The following is a 17023-nucleotide window of genomic DNA, read 5'->3' as shown; positions in this document are numbered from 1 at the left end:
AAAGAGCGTCTGACAGTAAACCCCCAGCAATACAGATGGGGGCGTAATGGGCACTTGGGTGTCGTTAGTGAAAACACTATTCGAAGTTCGCTGGTCAATACGTGTTCACATAAAAGGGCAGCGTTCTAATATTCATAATCCCCAGGCCCATGGGGCAGGGTTTTAATGAAAGTCTGTACAGTTCTGGGCTCTGCAACATCAAAGGCGGCAATAAAAAACAATAACACGCACACACACAAACGAAAAAAGCCCCACACTGCACCTCCTGGCGCACAATTGACAGGCAAGGGGCGCATGGCAAAGGCAGGGTAAGAAAAGGCACAGGGTGGCTGTAGGGATTGCCTCAACACACCAACCCATCAATTAAAGTGGGGCGGGGGGAAGACAGGAGGGGCCGAAAGTCAGGGACAGGCTAAAAACAAACTGCATGCTGCCTGACGAGAAAAGCCATGTGTTTCCGCGAGAGGCTCGTGCAAGAAATAAGAAACAGATGTGGGCCGGAGGAGTGTGCGCCGGGGACAGCCGAGAAACGCTGCAGCCCCATGCATGCTTTGAATGACAGGATGCATCTGCCTGGAGAGCAGAATAAGCAGCGGTTGAGGGAAGGTGGCCGAGGAACAGAGAGCAACTGCTTGAAAGGCAATCTCATGAGGAACAGAAACACGATGAATAAGCAGCGCCACTCTGGTGGAACGGTGCCGCTCCCAGCATGCCTTGGGAGTTGGGTTCATTGTTGTTTGGTTTCCCTCAGGGCCTATTTTTCTGCATTGTTCCCTCTCGCGTGTAGCTGAGGGAGCTTTTGTACACGTGTGGCTTAAACCGACTTGTTCTGGGGTGGCCAGGGGTACATCCCCGCCCATTCTGACTGGAGAGATAAAATTGTGAGCCTTCCACTCAGAGTGCCCCCAGTGGCTATCGTTCCTCAGTTGCCTCAAGACTAGACTAACCAACTACAGCTCAACAACATGTGGCCATCTTTGACAACAATCCAGAACTTTTTACTGCGGCAGGAACGGAGCTGGCTGGCTGGGGCCACCAGGAGAACGTTAAACCAATGCTCTGTGATTGGAACCGGTTCCCTATTCTCTCCTGGGCACAATTTGAAGTGCTGGTTGTGAGTGGCAAAACCCTAAACAACTGAGCCCCAGTCCCTCCCTCAAGTTCCTTTATAATCTTTGAGGTCTACTAAGGATGCCCTTTAATGATACCATCTCTGTGTCAGGTTCAGTCAGCAAGGGCAAGGAGAAACACACTCTTGGCAGCAGCCCACTGTGAGCTTGGGAACTCCGGCCCACAGCAGACTTGGCAAAGTGGGGCAGGATTTCATGCAATAATCTTATTTCTGCACTCCTACCCACTTGCACCCCCAAACTCTTACCTGCCCTGAGGTTTGGGGATGGGACTCTACATCTGAACGATCGAACGAACGAATGAAGAATGAAGTAAAATAATGCAAAGCCTACAATGGCTAAAGTGCTCACTTACATTTCTCTATCACATTCCAGTTGGCACAAACAACATTCACACACAAAGTAAGTGGCATGAGAGAGTGGCTCGATCATATTTGTCAGCGTCACAGATGAAAACGGAGGCCTCAAACCAGTCCCGGCAGTCCACTGTGTAAACCCCTCCTTGATAGGTAACAAATGGATGGAAAGCTGACAAGCTAGATTCCAGTGCTAACATGCCTATTAGAATGGGGGTGAGGCAAAGGGAGAGTTACACAGCTGCACCCCCAAAGTGAAAGGTGTGATTCATCTTCCTCCAAGGCTGCAAGCTTGCTTAATTCCAAGAGTGGACAACTACACAGCCCTGAGGGCCACATCATAAATATACTATGAACTGGAGGACTACAGCTAATTTGTATACTTCAGCAGCCTGCAATTAACAATTTGCGCGTGAGTTTTACTAGCCAGGAAGATATTGAGCTGCAGCTAGTGAGCAAGCTATGCTCTATAATAGGCTATTCCTATCCTAAATTTGCCACCTTCAGCATGACATGTTTTATTTAACCCTTTAGCTTTTTTTTTTTTTTTGAAGGAAATACAGTGGTACCTCGGGTTAAGTACTTAATTTTTTCCGGAGGTCCGTTCTTAACCTGAAACTGTTCTTAACCTGAAGCACCACTTTAGCTAATGGGGCCTCCCGCTGCCGCCGCACCGCCAGAGCACGATTTATGTTCTCATCCTGAGGCAAAGTTCTTAACCCGAGGTACTATTTCTGGGTTAGCGGAGTCTGTAACCTGAAGCGTACGTAACCTGAAGCGTATGTAACTTGAGGTACCACTGTAGTAAGAATTGCAATACAATGCACCTGAGGGTTCAGAAACAAACAAGCAAACTTTTGGCTGATTTTCAAATGCTGGCAATTTCCGTTCCTAAAATTAAAAAGCTGGAATTCTTTAAAGAAAATCCCACAGGACACACACACAAACCCCTCTTTGGGATGAAAGTGCAACACACTGCCATGTTTTAACGTCAGCCAGCACCTAGCAAAATCAGAGCGGGTGGCAAGTATCGGGCTGAGTCCAAGATTCAATTAGATGCAGAAGGATCACCTTCCAGTTTCTCGCACACCTCTGAGGTTAACAGAGAAAGAGATGCGAGCGGCAAGAGATCTTCTGCCATTTAAAGAGGCAGTTTGGGGAGCTTCTTGAGCTGCTGATGCTCTGAAACTATCCAAGATTCTGTAATTGAATTCAGCGTCACCCCCCACCTCTTCGAAATGGTATGGGTGCGATAGGAAGGGAAAGGAAGGGTATTGCCTTGCAGCTAAGCAAGGGATGTACAAAAGCCTAGACATGCTGGGGATGGTGAACCCCAGGAGAGAACTTATTCGCCAAGGCTCTATCAGAAAAGTTCCAGGCTGCACCAGGAACACAGCAAAGGCCTCAAAGGGAATAGAATAAAGCCTTTCCTCTGACTGCCTCCATTCTTTGTCTTCACAATGATATTTCAAATCACTTGGGAACAAAACAACAACAAAAACCAGTCAACTCAAGAAGAATAGGTGAAGAGGGTGCCGGGGTGGGGTGTGTGGGGAGAGCAACACACGGCTTGCTTGAGTTAAGGGGCAGTCGAGGGGCAGCAGACACCTGCTTGCAATGGCCTTGTGAGGTGGGACTGCAGCTGTGCCAAGCCATAATTCCATCAGCAACCTTAGTAAACAAATAATAAATAATGCAAGCCAGTAAACAAAGCTGAAGCATAATCGCAGCCTTTGTCAGGATGAAAACTAGCTCCAAATTTATATCCATGCCACGTTTTTGTTTTTTTAAAGGAGGGGGGGCGAGGAAAGGAAAAAGAAAGGAGGCTCCCATAAATTTACATAACTTTTGAGCATGATGAATGGGCCACTATTGAAACCTTGGGAAATACATCATCAGTAGAGAAGCTTGAAACGGCACAGCTTTGGCTGCTAGTGCCCTTCATACAGGTGGCCTGGACAGTGCTATCTCAAGGCTTCACAGAGAGTCTTTGATAACGGGCACTTGTGTAGTTCTTAACGTAATTCACCAGGGGGCACCGTAAGCTGTGGCCTCCCCACGTTGCAGATCTCCCCCCAAAAAGGACAATAATATACTAAAAAGCCATCTCAACAAACACACACACACAATATCAAGAAAACAACTGAGATGACAACCATTTACCCTTTCTGGAAAACCCATTTTTTATTGTCTAGAGGGTACAACCACCCTGCAGAGATGCAGACGAGGCAATACAGGAGTATTGAAAAGGATCCATTTGTTCAGCTCTTTTGGAGCTGGGGGTGGAACGCAACGTAAGGCTAAGCCTCTTCTTCCGCCAGTAAATGTCCTCCCACTCTTCTCCCCCCCCCGGCGCACCCCCTAAATCAGTGTTAGACATTCTCCCAACCCTAGGGTTGTCATATTTCAAAAAGTGAAAATATGGCAATGTGTTGAGCTTTATTTTATTTTTATTTTTTGCAAAATCTCCACCCCACCCCACCCCAAGTTTTTTTTAGCTATTTTAGGAAAATCACTTCCAATATGGGCTGCCATGCGCCTGGACGTTTTTTTCGGCAGACGAATCCCAGATATGTCCAGGAAATTCAAGACCTATGGCAGCCCTGCTCAACCCTCAGCAGCAGATTTGATGAGGGTGTGAAGGGGGCAGCGGAGTTCTATTGCTCAAGTGGAAACCCTTGAGATAAAGGGACAGCAGCACACCCAAACACAGTGGCACGTACCTGAGATTTTCACAGAGTCCTGATCCGACGCTTTCTTTATTTCAGCTGCGAGCTTGCCTGGTTCCACTGCTTCTATTTTTCCTGGGATGTCTTCAGTTGCTGATAAGGTGGTATACGTGCTAATGACCAATACTCCCAAGCCAATCCACAGTATGATCTGTGCAAGAGATGTTTCAGATCCTTTAATGGCAGGTCCAAATAAAGTGTGCAAGGAGGGGTGGTGTTAGAATAAAGACATCTAACAGAAACTAGAGGCCTGGGGCCAAATATTAGGCTGGTTATTTCAAAACTAACATCTCTCTCTCTCAGCTTTGCAACTCCTTTTTTTTAAAAAAAATAATATTTATTAGCAGTTTAAAGATTACAAAAAAAGAAAAAGAATTAAACAAGGCAATACAATACAATACAAAAAGAAAAAGAAAAACACCACACAACCCAAACCCTAAAACATTGAATCAACCAAACAAAACAAAAACAATTAAAAACACATCCATTAATTTCAATATCATAACTTTCGTTCACTTGTTTCAGCGACCTCCTCACACCTCCCTTTTTTGTATTCCACTTCAATTAACTGTTTCAGCAATTCCTTTCCATCTTCCTCTGTTTTCTGTCCTGTAATTTATCTTAACATATTCTAACCTTGTTTTTTCCCCCTTTAATACATTTACAATCTGTCTGTACCTAATTCCTTATAACATTTCTGCTAAAGCCATATAACTTCATTCCATCATTTTTCTAACATTCATTAATTTTACAATATTTCTGTAAATAGTCCTTAAACTTTTTCCAATCTTCTTCCACCGACTCTTCTCCGTGGTCTCGGATTCTGCCAGTCATTTCCGCCAGTTCCACTCAGCTTTGCAACTCCTGACCACAGGCACCTCTCCCCTCTGTACTCCACCAGTTTTCCTTATCACTCATCTCCCGCCACAAACTTCTTCTCTTGTAATATTATTCAACACCTTTCCCTCTTCCACACTTCTTTCATAGATCTCTCTCCCAGCTTCCCTTGCCCTGCTGCCTTCTCGGGTTGCTTGCATTTTCCTTTCCTAAGCTCCTGCTGCTGCTTCTTTTAACCCCTTCTGCCTGTCTTTGCCTCCTTCTCAGCGACTCAGCTAACGGAGACCCTTTCTTTCTTCTTTCTGCCCGGGAGTGCTCTCTGTGACATCACGGCAGTTCAACCAACCACAGAGGGGGTTTCAGCAGCACCACTACCACAAACTCCCTTGGAGCACTACAATATAGATTGTGTCTCATTAAAACTGCACTTTACAGTGAACTCACTAACAGTGCACTCTACCAGTGAAAACTATGCTTGCGTAAGTCCTTCCGTGTAAGTGCTGTTAAGCTACACAGATTTCCAAATACTTCCATATGCCTAATTCCTGGATTGCACCCCAACTCGTTAATCATCAGTGTCAGATATAAGAATCACGACTACCACTTTACAGATGAGGACTGAACAACTGATATTTTGCAGCGATTTGTTTCTTGCCACTTCAGATAAAGAAATAATACAGAAACCTGGCTGTTGGAAATTCCTTATAAAGGATCACTTGATCAGGTATAAAGCTTCTATAAATCTGGAGATTGCCATCTGATAGGGTTGCCATATTTCAAAATGTGAAAATCCAGACACAAAAGTTGAGCTTTTGGGGGCAAAGTCCTTCCTTCTTTCCTTCCTCCCCCCTCCTTTTTTTTAACCAAAAGTTGTTTTGTTTTTTGTGTGCAAATTCACCCCCAAAATTAAAGTTTTTAGCTATTTTTTAGGAACGTAGACTTCCAGCTATGTCTGGGACATTCCAGATGTATGGCAGACCTGTCATCTGAGCAGATATCCTTAGGTGCAGCAAATGAACATGCACAGACCCACAAAAATGTTTTATGAGACTTCAGCACAGTGGGCGTGGGGAAGCTGTGGTGCTCCAGAGGTTGTTCAATTCAAATTCCCATCCTCCCTCATGATTTGCCATGCTAGGTGGCGCTGAGGGGAAGGGAGAGTCCAACAACATCTGAAATGCGCCAGATTTCTCACCCTTCCTTTGGGCTCTGCCTGCATATGATAAGCCCGCACCCATCTTACAAAGTCTCCACCCTGAACAATGCAGTTTTCTGTGCATCTTGTACATTCCTGTCACAACCGAATTGGGGGGGGGAACATCAAACTTGATATTTGAAATTCAGGAGGCGAGGGAGGAGAGAGGAAGAACCTGCACAGGTGTCCTAGGCCTAAGGGTGTACAGCAATTGCTAAACAAGGCAAAGAAGAGAAAGATGGAAGGACAGGACTACAGACATGCATGATCCCATTAACTGTGCTCTGAAGAGCTAAAATGTGCTTGGAGCACCTAACCAATTTGCACAGAATCTATATTAGATGCAAAAACATCCTTGGGGCAGGAATCTTATTCCACTTTAAAATGATGTCCAGCCATCATTGGGAGGGGATGACTTGAAAACAAGGCAACAACATGAGCTCATGATTCAGAATTCAAACCAAACCAAACCAAAACAATATGTACTGTCCCGATTATCGGAAGAATGACTTCTCCGCTCCTCGTTCCTTCCTTTCTGTATTCTTCCCCACTAAATTAATCTCTATCCTAAGATTTTTTGCGAGTAGATTATGCAAATGCGCGCAATATCGTTTTAATTTTCATGACTGATTGCGGGATTTAGTTGCAAAATTAGAGGGGTCTTGCCTCCTAAGGCAGCAGAATTCTAGACTTTCCTGGTCATTACAGCAGTTTCATTGCTTGTACTGGAATATACCCACACATATTGCACTTTGATTTAAGCTATCCCTTGAAGTTTCAGTAATTTATGGGCTACTGGATAGGGGTGATCAGCTGAGCAGATACACAATAATAACGGATAAACAATATGGGCATCAGGAGCGTTTGCCTCGCTTGAGCAGCAGAGCTGCCAAACTCCAAATGAAAAAGGGTACTGGCAGAGAGAGAGAGACGAGCGGGTGGATTGTTGGCTGACAGTGAAGGAGATTTAATTAAACTCTGATGTATTATTTTTACCTAGTTAATCACTGTAATTGTCACTGCAAGGGCTTTACAGGGAACCTGGCCTGCATGTCAACGATGCCACTATTACAGGTGTTGGGAGAACCAAGAAGGCACTGTCAAAAAACCACGCCAGTAATACTGGCCAGAAGGTGGCAAAGAAGTCAACAGGGATGCAGAAAAGGGCTGGTTAAGGTATAAGGAAACCTCAGGTCACGCACTCTCCCTCCTCAAAGGGCTAGCAGATCAAGCAGAATACCTCCAAGTTGGACTAGTCTTCTTTCATACAGTTGTACCTCGGCTCCCAAATGCCTTGGGAGTCGAACGTTCCACCTCCCAAGCGATCAAAAATCGGAAGTGAAAATGTTCTTTTGGAAGCCAAACATCTGTCGGGGCCTCCGATTGGCTGTGGGAGCTTCCTGCAGCCAATTGGAAGCCACACTTTGGTTTCCGAACGTTCCATTCGGATTCCGTTCGACTTCCGAGGTACGACTGTATTTTGAAACGAAAGAGATATAGGCCCCAAAGCTCACTACGGAGAAGGGGCAGCCATTGAGACCCTCGCACCACTGCCAACTGGGAGGCAGACACCCAAAAAGGCTTCTCTCAAGTGGTTCAGCCCTCTGACTAACCAGGAACAGTGGCCCCTGAAGACTGCACTCTTCTAACAAGGATGTTAAACTTTCATTCACAGAGCAGGACTGAATGCTCATACAACCCCAGCTACACTCTGCGTTCAGAGGCAGCAACATCTTCAAATAGGCAAATCTACCTGTTTGATTTTGACTGTGCAGGGCTGAACTCACCATCCAATCAGTTGATGAGCTACACACTCAACACCAGTTGGTCTGCAGCTTTAGTACGACGACAGCAACTCTGTTTAACCTTTGTGAAGCCCCAGTCTAGCTAATGCATGCTAGGAAAAGTGTGTGTACGTGTGTAGTACATACACAATTTTTTTTTATATTCTCCATTTTACAGCCCATGGTTTCTCAGTACAGTCTAAAGTTACACTGTCCAGTATTCACAGCCAAGTGTTTCCTGTGCTCTTTTTATTTATGGGGAAACACTATCTTAAATTAAGGATATACAGTGGTACCTTGGGTTACATACGCTTCAGGTTACAGACGCTTCAGGTTACAGACTCCGCTAACCCAGAAATAGTACCTCGGGTTAAGAACTTTGTTTCAGGATGAGAACAGAAATCGTGCTCCGGCGGCGCGGCGGCAGCGGGAGGCCCCATTAGCTAAAGTGGTGCTTTGGGCTAAGAACAGTTTCAGGTTAAGAACGGACCTCCAGAACGAAATTAAGTTCTTAACCTGAGGTACCACTGTATATAACAAGAAGATAGAATGGATTTAAAATGGGGAAGGTTGCAGAGCATGCAAAGGTTAGAGGAGGAAGAGAGGAGAAGTGGCAAAGTTCTTCGCAGAGGATGGGCCAGCACAAGGCCAGATGGCAATCAGTTATAGGCATTTCACAGAATTAGCTTCAACAACCAGTTTCTCACAGATTTTATTAGGGAAGAGATTTTTGCAGGGCATCAAATGGAGAGTTCTGCAATTTAAAAATAAATAAATGTGGGAACAGGTGGTCCATGCCCAAGGAGAAAATGAAAGACACTTTTGAGACAGGGATTGGCAAGATCTGCCCTTGAGAAACGGAACACTGAGACCCAGACAAGCAGGTTGGAGGGATGAAGGGTTTTGACTGCCACGGAAGAAGACATCCGTGGGGGAAGAGAACAGAGTAAGGACAAAGACATGGATGAACTGAAAATTTGGTCAGGTATTCAGCCATTCTGGAGAATAAAACTTGGGAGATCAAGAGAGCCAAACGTTAGCCAAAGTGGAAGGTCTCTTGATAACCCTTCCTAACAGACTTGAGGCAGTGAAGGGACCAAATCCTTGGCCAGAGTCATGAAGGAAAAGGCAGCAAAATGGTCAACCATTCCCACAGGAGCGTGACTTTGTGGAACTGGTGTGCAGGAAAAGCCAACATCTTGTCAGGCTGGACATTTCTGTATGTTCTGCCCTTAGCACTGCCCTTGACCACTTCCTGAAACCTAGGGGATCTGAGGCCTCTGCATTGGGAGCATGAGTGAAAACAGAGTTTGTGTCAGCTCTCAGCAAAGGAACGGCGTAGAGAAAGAACACAGAATTTCTGCGAATGGTTCCTAAAGCAACAAAACATGTTCGAGAATGATGCACTTTCAGACTATTCACTTTCCCTCCTTCTTTTCCTCACTAAAGAAGCAGAACATCTTCATCATTATTGATCAGAACAGGAATATAGGAAGAACAGGAGGCCAGCTTTTACCATAGGACACAGTGCCCCACTTTAAAGAGCCAAAATCATCCAGTACAGTTGGCCTATCAAAGAAAATCCTCACGGTCCATAGCAAAATTTGCATTTGTGAGGCTGAAACCTTGTGCAGAGCCAGACAAAAACAGGCAAATTCCCTGTTGCAGAAACGCTGTCAGTAAACTTCAGCCCTCTCCTATATTGTGCTCTGAGCCCAGGTTAGCACCTCTAAAACTGGATTCACACAGAATTGCTTTACATGGTTTACTGGCTCACATTCATCCTTCAGATGATTTGACTCCCATAGACTCCCATAGACTATGCTCCCATGAAAATCCAAAACGGACATCGTGTGTGTCATTTGTCTTATTGCGCAAGCTTAATTCATGATAGATATGAGTCAGGCAAAGGAAAAAGGGCAGGGAAGGAAGGGGAGACATGCACCCACTTATCCTGAAAGATTGAAAAAATATTCCCTGGTAGGCCTGCATACACGTCCTCAAACCTGAGTTTAAATCTGTCTTACTATTCCTGCTTTTTACAAAGCAGACTATTAAGCAATTCAATTTCTCCCCCATCTAATACATCTGTCTTGCCTTAAAACTATCAGTTGTTAAAACCAGTATTATAGTATCCCCAAACTGCTGATATTTGAGCAGACAGCTGCTGACATTTCTTGTGACCATCAAAGTAAACCTCCCTTATCTCAGCTTAACCTACCTCACAGGGTTGTTGTGAAGATTAAGGGGAGGAGAAAGGTACACAATTCCCTAGGATTCTTGGAGAAAGGCAAGGCAGAAGAACAATAGAAGGTGAATCTGCGATATATTTTGGGAAGTTGTTTGTTTGCTGTGCATTTGGACACGTCTTAAGATGTTGCAAACAAATTTTGCATGAAGGTTCCTGAGATAAAAGGGTAAATTTTCATCTGTGTTTAGATACAAATTGGATACCATTTTGATTGATTTCAAAACTGCACCGAGTTCTTTGGTGCCTTAGAATCCCTGAGCAATGCCAGGTAAAAAATAAATGAAGAATGTAGGGCATTATAAGAAGGAAGACGAGTGGCACAATCTAGTTCCTTATTGTCCTCAAGGACTGCTTAGTTTTCAAGGCTTTCAATCAGGAATGAGCCTTTCCCAACCTGAACTGAGATGTCAAGGACTGAGCTTGGGACAATTTCCATGCAAAGCTTGTGCTCTATCACTGAGCGCAAGTTTCCCCAACACCAGAAGCTCTTTGTACCAGGGTCAGAACATCAGTGCCTCAATCCCCGTGTTGTCTGCTTGGACTGGCAGGGGCTCTCCAAGCTCTCGAGCCAGAGGTCCTTTTGGTGTGACACATTATTGGTTCTTCAGAGATTAAAGTGTGAACAGGAAGGAGGGGTGGCATTCAGTAAAGGAGAGACAAACTCCTGAGGGAGAGGCACTTCAGTTTCTACTTCAACGTGGCTGCTGGTCTTTCTTTCTTATAACAGTTCTTCCCACCACCATCTACCCAATACTTTTAGCTGGAGATACCAGAGATTGGAGGGACGCGGGTGGCACTGTGGGTTAAACCACAGAGCCTAGGACTTGCCTATCAGAAGGTTCGAATCCCCACAACGGGGTGAGCTCCCATTGCTCGGTCCCTGCTCCTGCCAACCTAGCAGGCCGAAACACGCCAAAGTGCAAATAGATTAATAGGTACCTCTCCGGTGGGAAGGTAAACGGCGTTTCCGTGTGCTGCTGTGGTTCGCCAGAAGCGGCTTAGTCATGCTGGCCACATGACCCGGAAGCTGTACGCCGGCTCCCTCGGCTAATAAAGCAAGATGAGCGCCGCAACCCCAGAGTCAGCCATGACTGGACCTAATGGTCAGGGGTCCTTTACCTACCAGAGATTGGACTGATGACCTTCTACATGCAAGCAGGAGCTCTACCATCACTATGGTCCTTCCCCATGGCAGAGGTGATGGAGAGTGCATGTGTGTGAAATGCTGAAAACAGAACCGAGTTAGGATGCTCAACCACAGCTTGCAGTTATATCACAGACTTGAAGTCAGGCATTTGGAGTTTCCAAGGCTGGATGTGCTGCCTTCTTCCCAATCGATAAAGATCAAAACACCTGAGAAGCCAAATGAAGCTTATTCTCTTTTGTGGACAGTTCTCCACTTAGAAGTACAAAGCAGTAGGAATGGAAGCAGGGTGCAAACACCGCTGGCTAAGACCCAAAGACGGGCTATGTGCATGCGAGAGAGCAGCTGGAGCTTTATTTTCTCTGCTTTTGATTTGGTTTCTGCAACCCCCACTGCTGATAAGAGAAGCCACCATTTGCTTTAGAAAGTAGCTTCTCTCTTCAGCTGTGAGCACAGCCGCAGCCAAACAGAAAGCAGAGCTCTGGCTGCACGTGCTGTTCTCTCCTCCGCAAGCCTGTCCTGTCCTTTGTGGGAAATTAACTTTATTTGGCTTTGCCGGTGTATCAATCTCATTAAGTATAGAGCCAACACACCCAAATGCCTCGCTTCACCTCCCGACATACTCAAAGCTGAAAACTCAACGACCCCATCATTCACTCAAGCATCCCATCATTCACATTTCAGGATCTTTTCTTCAGAAGTAATGTCTCCAGTGTTTGCCTGGCCTTGGTCAGCTGCCTAGCTCATAACATTTAGCGTGACTAAGAGGGCTTCAGCCAAGGTAAAGGTAAAGGACCCCCAGATGGTTAAGTCCAGTCATCTCCACTTTCAGGCTGAGGGAGCCGGCATTTGTCCACAGAAAGTTTTTCTGCATCATGTGGCCAGCATGACTAAACCGCTTCTGGAAATTGATCTAAATGGATAAATAAGAATATGCAGGAATGGTGGGGAAATGAAAGGAACCAGATAAGGGCAAGAAGGGAAATCGTTGAATGCTTTAATTAAAATAAATATATTAACGGTGGAAATGTATATTTGACTGTGATTTTGGAAATGGTAATAATGAAAATTATATTTAAAAAATTAAAAAAATAAACTGCTTCTGGCACATGGGACACTGTGATGAGTACCAGAGCGCATGGAAATGCTGTTTACTTTCCCACCGCAGTGGTACCTGTTTATCTACTCGCACTGGTATGCTATTGAACTGCTACGCTGGCAGGCCCCATTGTACGGATTCGAACTGCCGACTTTACGACTGGCAAGTCCAAAAGGCTCGGTGGTTTAGACCACAGCACCGCCCGCGTCCCTGCTTCAGCCAAATTTCAAACCAATATACAAAGTTCAGCCTTCTGTGCTTCTGCAAGTTCCTGCAGTTTTTCCCCTTCTCCCTTCCACCACTCATTCTCAGTTTCCAGCTCCTCTCAATCTCCTGGCCTTCAATTCATTGTCTGAACCACTCCCAACTTTCCTTTGATAGGCCCTTGTTTGCTCTGCCCCTCCTTGCCTTCCTTGGGGTCCTTTTGCCTGTAAGTCCGGAACAGTTCAGCCAATGACAACTAGGCTCTTAGGATCTGAACAGCTCAGGCCCCTTAGACTGCCCCAACTCTCTTGTGACAGCCAAGCGGCTTGGCCAACCTACTACCAGAGACTTTGTTGCCCACACCAAACCCTACGTATAGATTAACCTGAAAAGGTTGACCGGTGTTTTGACACCCCCGGCCCCTCCCTGCCAAGCTACCCTAGAACCTCATGTTTCTCATCATCACCTCGGGGAAAAGCCTGATTTATTAATTCCCAGAAGAAGACGGAAAAAAGACATATTCCAAGCACAGGCTTTCTGAAAGGGTTAACGTCTTTAAAAGTCCCCTTCCGATTTGCAGGTGACAAGACCGTTAAATATAATGGAGATGACAAGGCATCTGTAGGCAATGAGCAGAAGTGACCTCAATGGAAAAGGGAAGAAAAATGGCCTCTTTTTCTTGAGCTTCCCGTAATGCCAGCAAAGTAATTAACAAGATGGTGGGTGAGAGCACTTAAATAAAAATAAAGGAACTTTGCCTGCTTCTGTGTCACCCGTGGGTGATAGTGGGAGGACAGTCACGGAATGACAATGAACTGAAGTAGATGCTTGGGAAGGTTGAGGTGCGGCGCGAGGTCAGGGAACCATTCCCAGACGGAGGGCATCAGGGGCCAAAGCGGAGGAAAGTGGGGGGGGGGGTCCCTGGAGCTTTGTGGATATATCAGCAGCAGCAGATGCTGGGTATAAGGAAAGAGCAGGAATGATTTCCAGGTTCAGGGAATGAGAGGCCAAGAGGGGAGTTCCCAAAGTAAATTCCAGTGGTGGTTTGGCCTAATAGGCACCTGGAGAATCACAAAAGAGCTCATATTCAAACGCTTGTCTTCCTCCACCTGCCCAACCACAATGTTTTTTTGGGGGGAGGGAGAGACACCGAATCAAGACAAAGGGGAGCCTCCTGAAAGCTTCAGGAATGGAAACACGAGGCCTCATCTGCACTCTACGTTTAAAGCAGTATCATACCAGTATCAAACTCACTCTGCCCATATGCAACCAAGTGTACACAAACCCCTATGGGCGCAGGTTTTGTCCCTGGAAATGCAACAGTAGCTGTTGGTGATGGGGGGGGCGGGCAATACAGTGGTACCTTGGGTTACATACACTTCAGGTTACATACGCTTCAGCTTACAGACTCCGCTAACCCAGAAATAGTACCTCGGGCTAAGAACTTTGCCTCAGGATGAGAACAGAAATCGTGCTCCGGCAGCACGGCAACAACAGGAGGCCCCATTAGCTAAAGTGGTGCTTCAGGTTAAGAACAATTTCAAGTTAAGAACGGACCTCCAGAACGAATTAAGCACTTAACCCGAGGTACCACTGTAATCCTGCAACGGAAGCATTGGGGGGGGGGTTTCCAAAACAAACCAACCCACAACTGAGCAGGAAGCAACCGCTTTTCTCACATAGTGAAGGTAAATCTGGCTTTAAACAAAAGGCTCCTCCTTCATCCCACAGAGGTGTGATCTTGCTCTTTGGACATGCACTTTCACTGTATGATGGGAATCACTATGCCAGGAGGGAAATCGCATCTGCTGAATCACGAGCATGCATGCGAAAATGCTGTCAGGTGCGTAGAAAAAGCAGCTGGCCTAGAACACTTAAGTATTATGCATTTTCTGAACTGCTCTCCAGTTCCAGATTGATCTGTGAAGTATAGAGAATCTGACATGGAGGAGTGCAAAGTATTACTGAAATTCAAAATATGCTGTAGAGATCTACAGGGCCTGGTGCTTCCCCACCCTCTCCTACAGCACTGTCCCCCCAAACCAGGAGGGGATTGAAAAGGGAGGAACAGAGGAAGTTTCAGCGCAGGCACAGTCTCCAGCTGCATGCATGCAGCACGTTTGAGGAAGATACATAAACTGGGGGAGGGTCCCCTGTTGCTGCAACTGCTCTATAGATGCTGGATGGGTGTGCATAGCTATCCAGAGCTGAAGAAGCGACTGTAAGTGGTATCTTTTACCATAAATGCTTAACTATCTGCTATGTGCATTCCTTTGGCAGGGAAGCGCGCTTGACATCCAGCCACATTTGGAATGCTGCAAACAGTTCATGTTGCCCTTTCTCAGAAAAGCTTTATCTCACTGGAAAAGACACAAGGAAGAACAGCCACAGCAGTCAAGGACTTGGGAGCACATACAAAGAAAGCATTTGGGGATTTTTAGCAGGGGCAGGGGGGAGGTGACAAAGGGGGAGATGATAGAAGACTATAGCAGAACTTGGGGGTTGTCCAGTAAAATTGGTAGGCGGTAAGTTCAGAGCAGACAGAAGTTCATACTGTTTCATGCAAAACATAGCTTTGGTAATGTCACAGGAAGTGATGGTGGTAACTAGCTCAGGTGGTTGAAAAAAAGGTGAGCCAAATTCATGGAAAACAGAGCTCTCAGCCATGACAACGAAACAAAACTTGCATGTTCAGAGACAGTATATATTTAATTACAGTGGTACCTCGAGTTACAAACGCTTCAGGTTACAAACTCCGCTAACCTGGAAGAGTTACCTTGAGTTGATTACTTTGCCCCAGGATGAGAATGGAAATCGTGTGCCAGTGGCACAGCGGCAGCAAGAGACCGCATTAGCGAAAGCACGCCTCTAGTTAAGAACAGTTTCAGGTTAAGAACAGACCTCTGGAACAAGTTAAGTTCATAACTAGAGGTACCACTGTATACTAATGTTTTTATATCAAGTTCCAAAACCACATTACTCCTCCACCCACACCATCAGCAGGCTTGGGGGACCCCAGTTTTACAGACACAAGAAACAAAAAGCAAAAACTTTAGGGGAACCCTCCAACACAATCCAATGAGAACTGAACATGCTCAGCAACCACAGAAAGTCAAGGGTTAAAGAGTGGACTTCAGCTTGCATGACTGGACTTTTCCTTCCTCTCCTCCCATCTCCCATTCTAGGTCCCTTCCCTCCCAAAGGAACCTAGAACAATAACATATACTAATGGCAATCTCAGATACTGTGTTTTGACACTTTTTCAGCCAAAGAGGGGCTACTGTCAAACAAGTGGGAGACATCTACATTCTCCTGGAAATCCCAAGGCTTGCAAATATAAATATAAATATAAATATAAATATAAATATAAATATGGGGTGGAAGTAGCCCAGTAAGGACTGAGAATGCTCAGTAGCTGCAGAATGCCGATTGTCTGTTGCTGTGTGGGTGGGAGTGGGGAATGCAAAACCCAGGTGCAGCGGAATGGACTGAATATTTTCTGAAAGAGGGCCTGGAGAGCTGGCACACTGAACAGAAGCCCTCCAAGCCAAAATGGTTTGTGTCAGATCTCACTTGCACCTCTGAATTCCAGAACATGGATAAATACAGCAGGGAGGAACTTTCACCTTCATGCCATGCTCATGGGCTTCCCAGATGGGTCATCGTTGGAAACGGGACGCTGATGGACCCAGAGCCTGATCCAGGAAGCTTATTCTTAGTTGGTGGCTATTTCGTTACAGATTGTTCAAGGGCCAAACTATGTGACAGAAAGCCACATGTAATGTTAACACGACCTTCTCTACTGCAAAGTGCCCTTGGGAGAAGGCGCTTTGTACTAGAGAAAGAGTGGCGAGGGGGGAGGAAGGGAATGCTTAACCCTTCTCTGCCACTCGCTTTATCCCCACCATTGTTCCAAACCCATGTTTATCTTGCAATTCTGGGCCTCAAACGCACCGAGCTTCGCAACGTAGAAGGGTCTGTTGGGCTAGTATTACACACAGCTGCAATGTGACATGTAGCTTGATCCTCAGACATCATTAGTCTAAAAGAGGTGCTAGCTGTCAAGTGAGCAGTGCAACACAGAGCCTTTTAGCCATGTATGAATCTAGACTTGCAGACTAATGATAACGGTGATTAAAAAAAACAACAACAACCAGATGCAATTCCTTAAGCATTCCACATTGATCCAGCTGAAAAATAAGCCGGGGTGGGGGAGGAGTGATGGCTGCAAAATTTGCAAATTTAAGAAGTGAATGGAAAATGTGAACACCTATATAGAAGAAGGGCTGAATGG

The 17023-nt window shown here is 45.7% G+C and overlaps 1 protein-coding gene across 2 annotated transcripts in view; it reads right to left on the bottom strand.

Moving 5' to 3' along the window:
• SLC38A10 (solute carrier family 38 member 10) overlaps positions 1–17023 on the bottom strand; it is an 82389-nt gene that overhangs the window by 21883 nt on the left and 43483 nt on the right. For both annotated transcript variants that reach the window (XM_083727443.1, XM_083727444.1), the window contains exon 11: positions 4210–4366. In XM_083727443.1, coding sequence (XP_083583569.1) covers positions 4210–4366 — 157 coding nt within the window. The remainder of the gene's footprint in view (positions 1–4209; positions 4367–17023) is intronic.

Source organism: Podarcis gaigeae (genome assembly GCF_964106915.1).
Source record: "Podarcis gaigeae genome assembly, chromosome: 2".
In the NCBI taxonomy this organism is placed as follows: domain Eukaryota; kingdom Metazoa; phylum Chordata; class Lepidosauria; order Squamata; family Lacertidae; genus Podarcis; species Podarcis gaigeae.
Note: the sequence above shows the minus strand (reverse complement) of the source record. Positions and strands in the feature narration are given on the sequence as shown.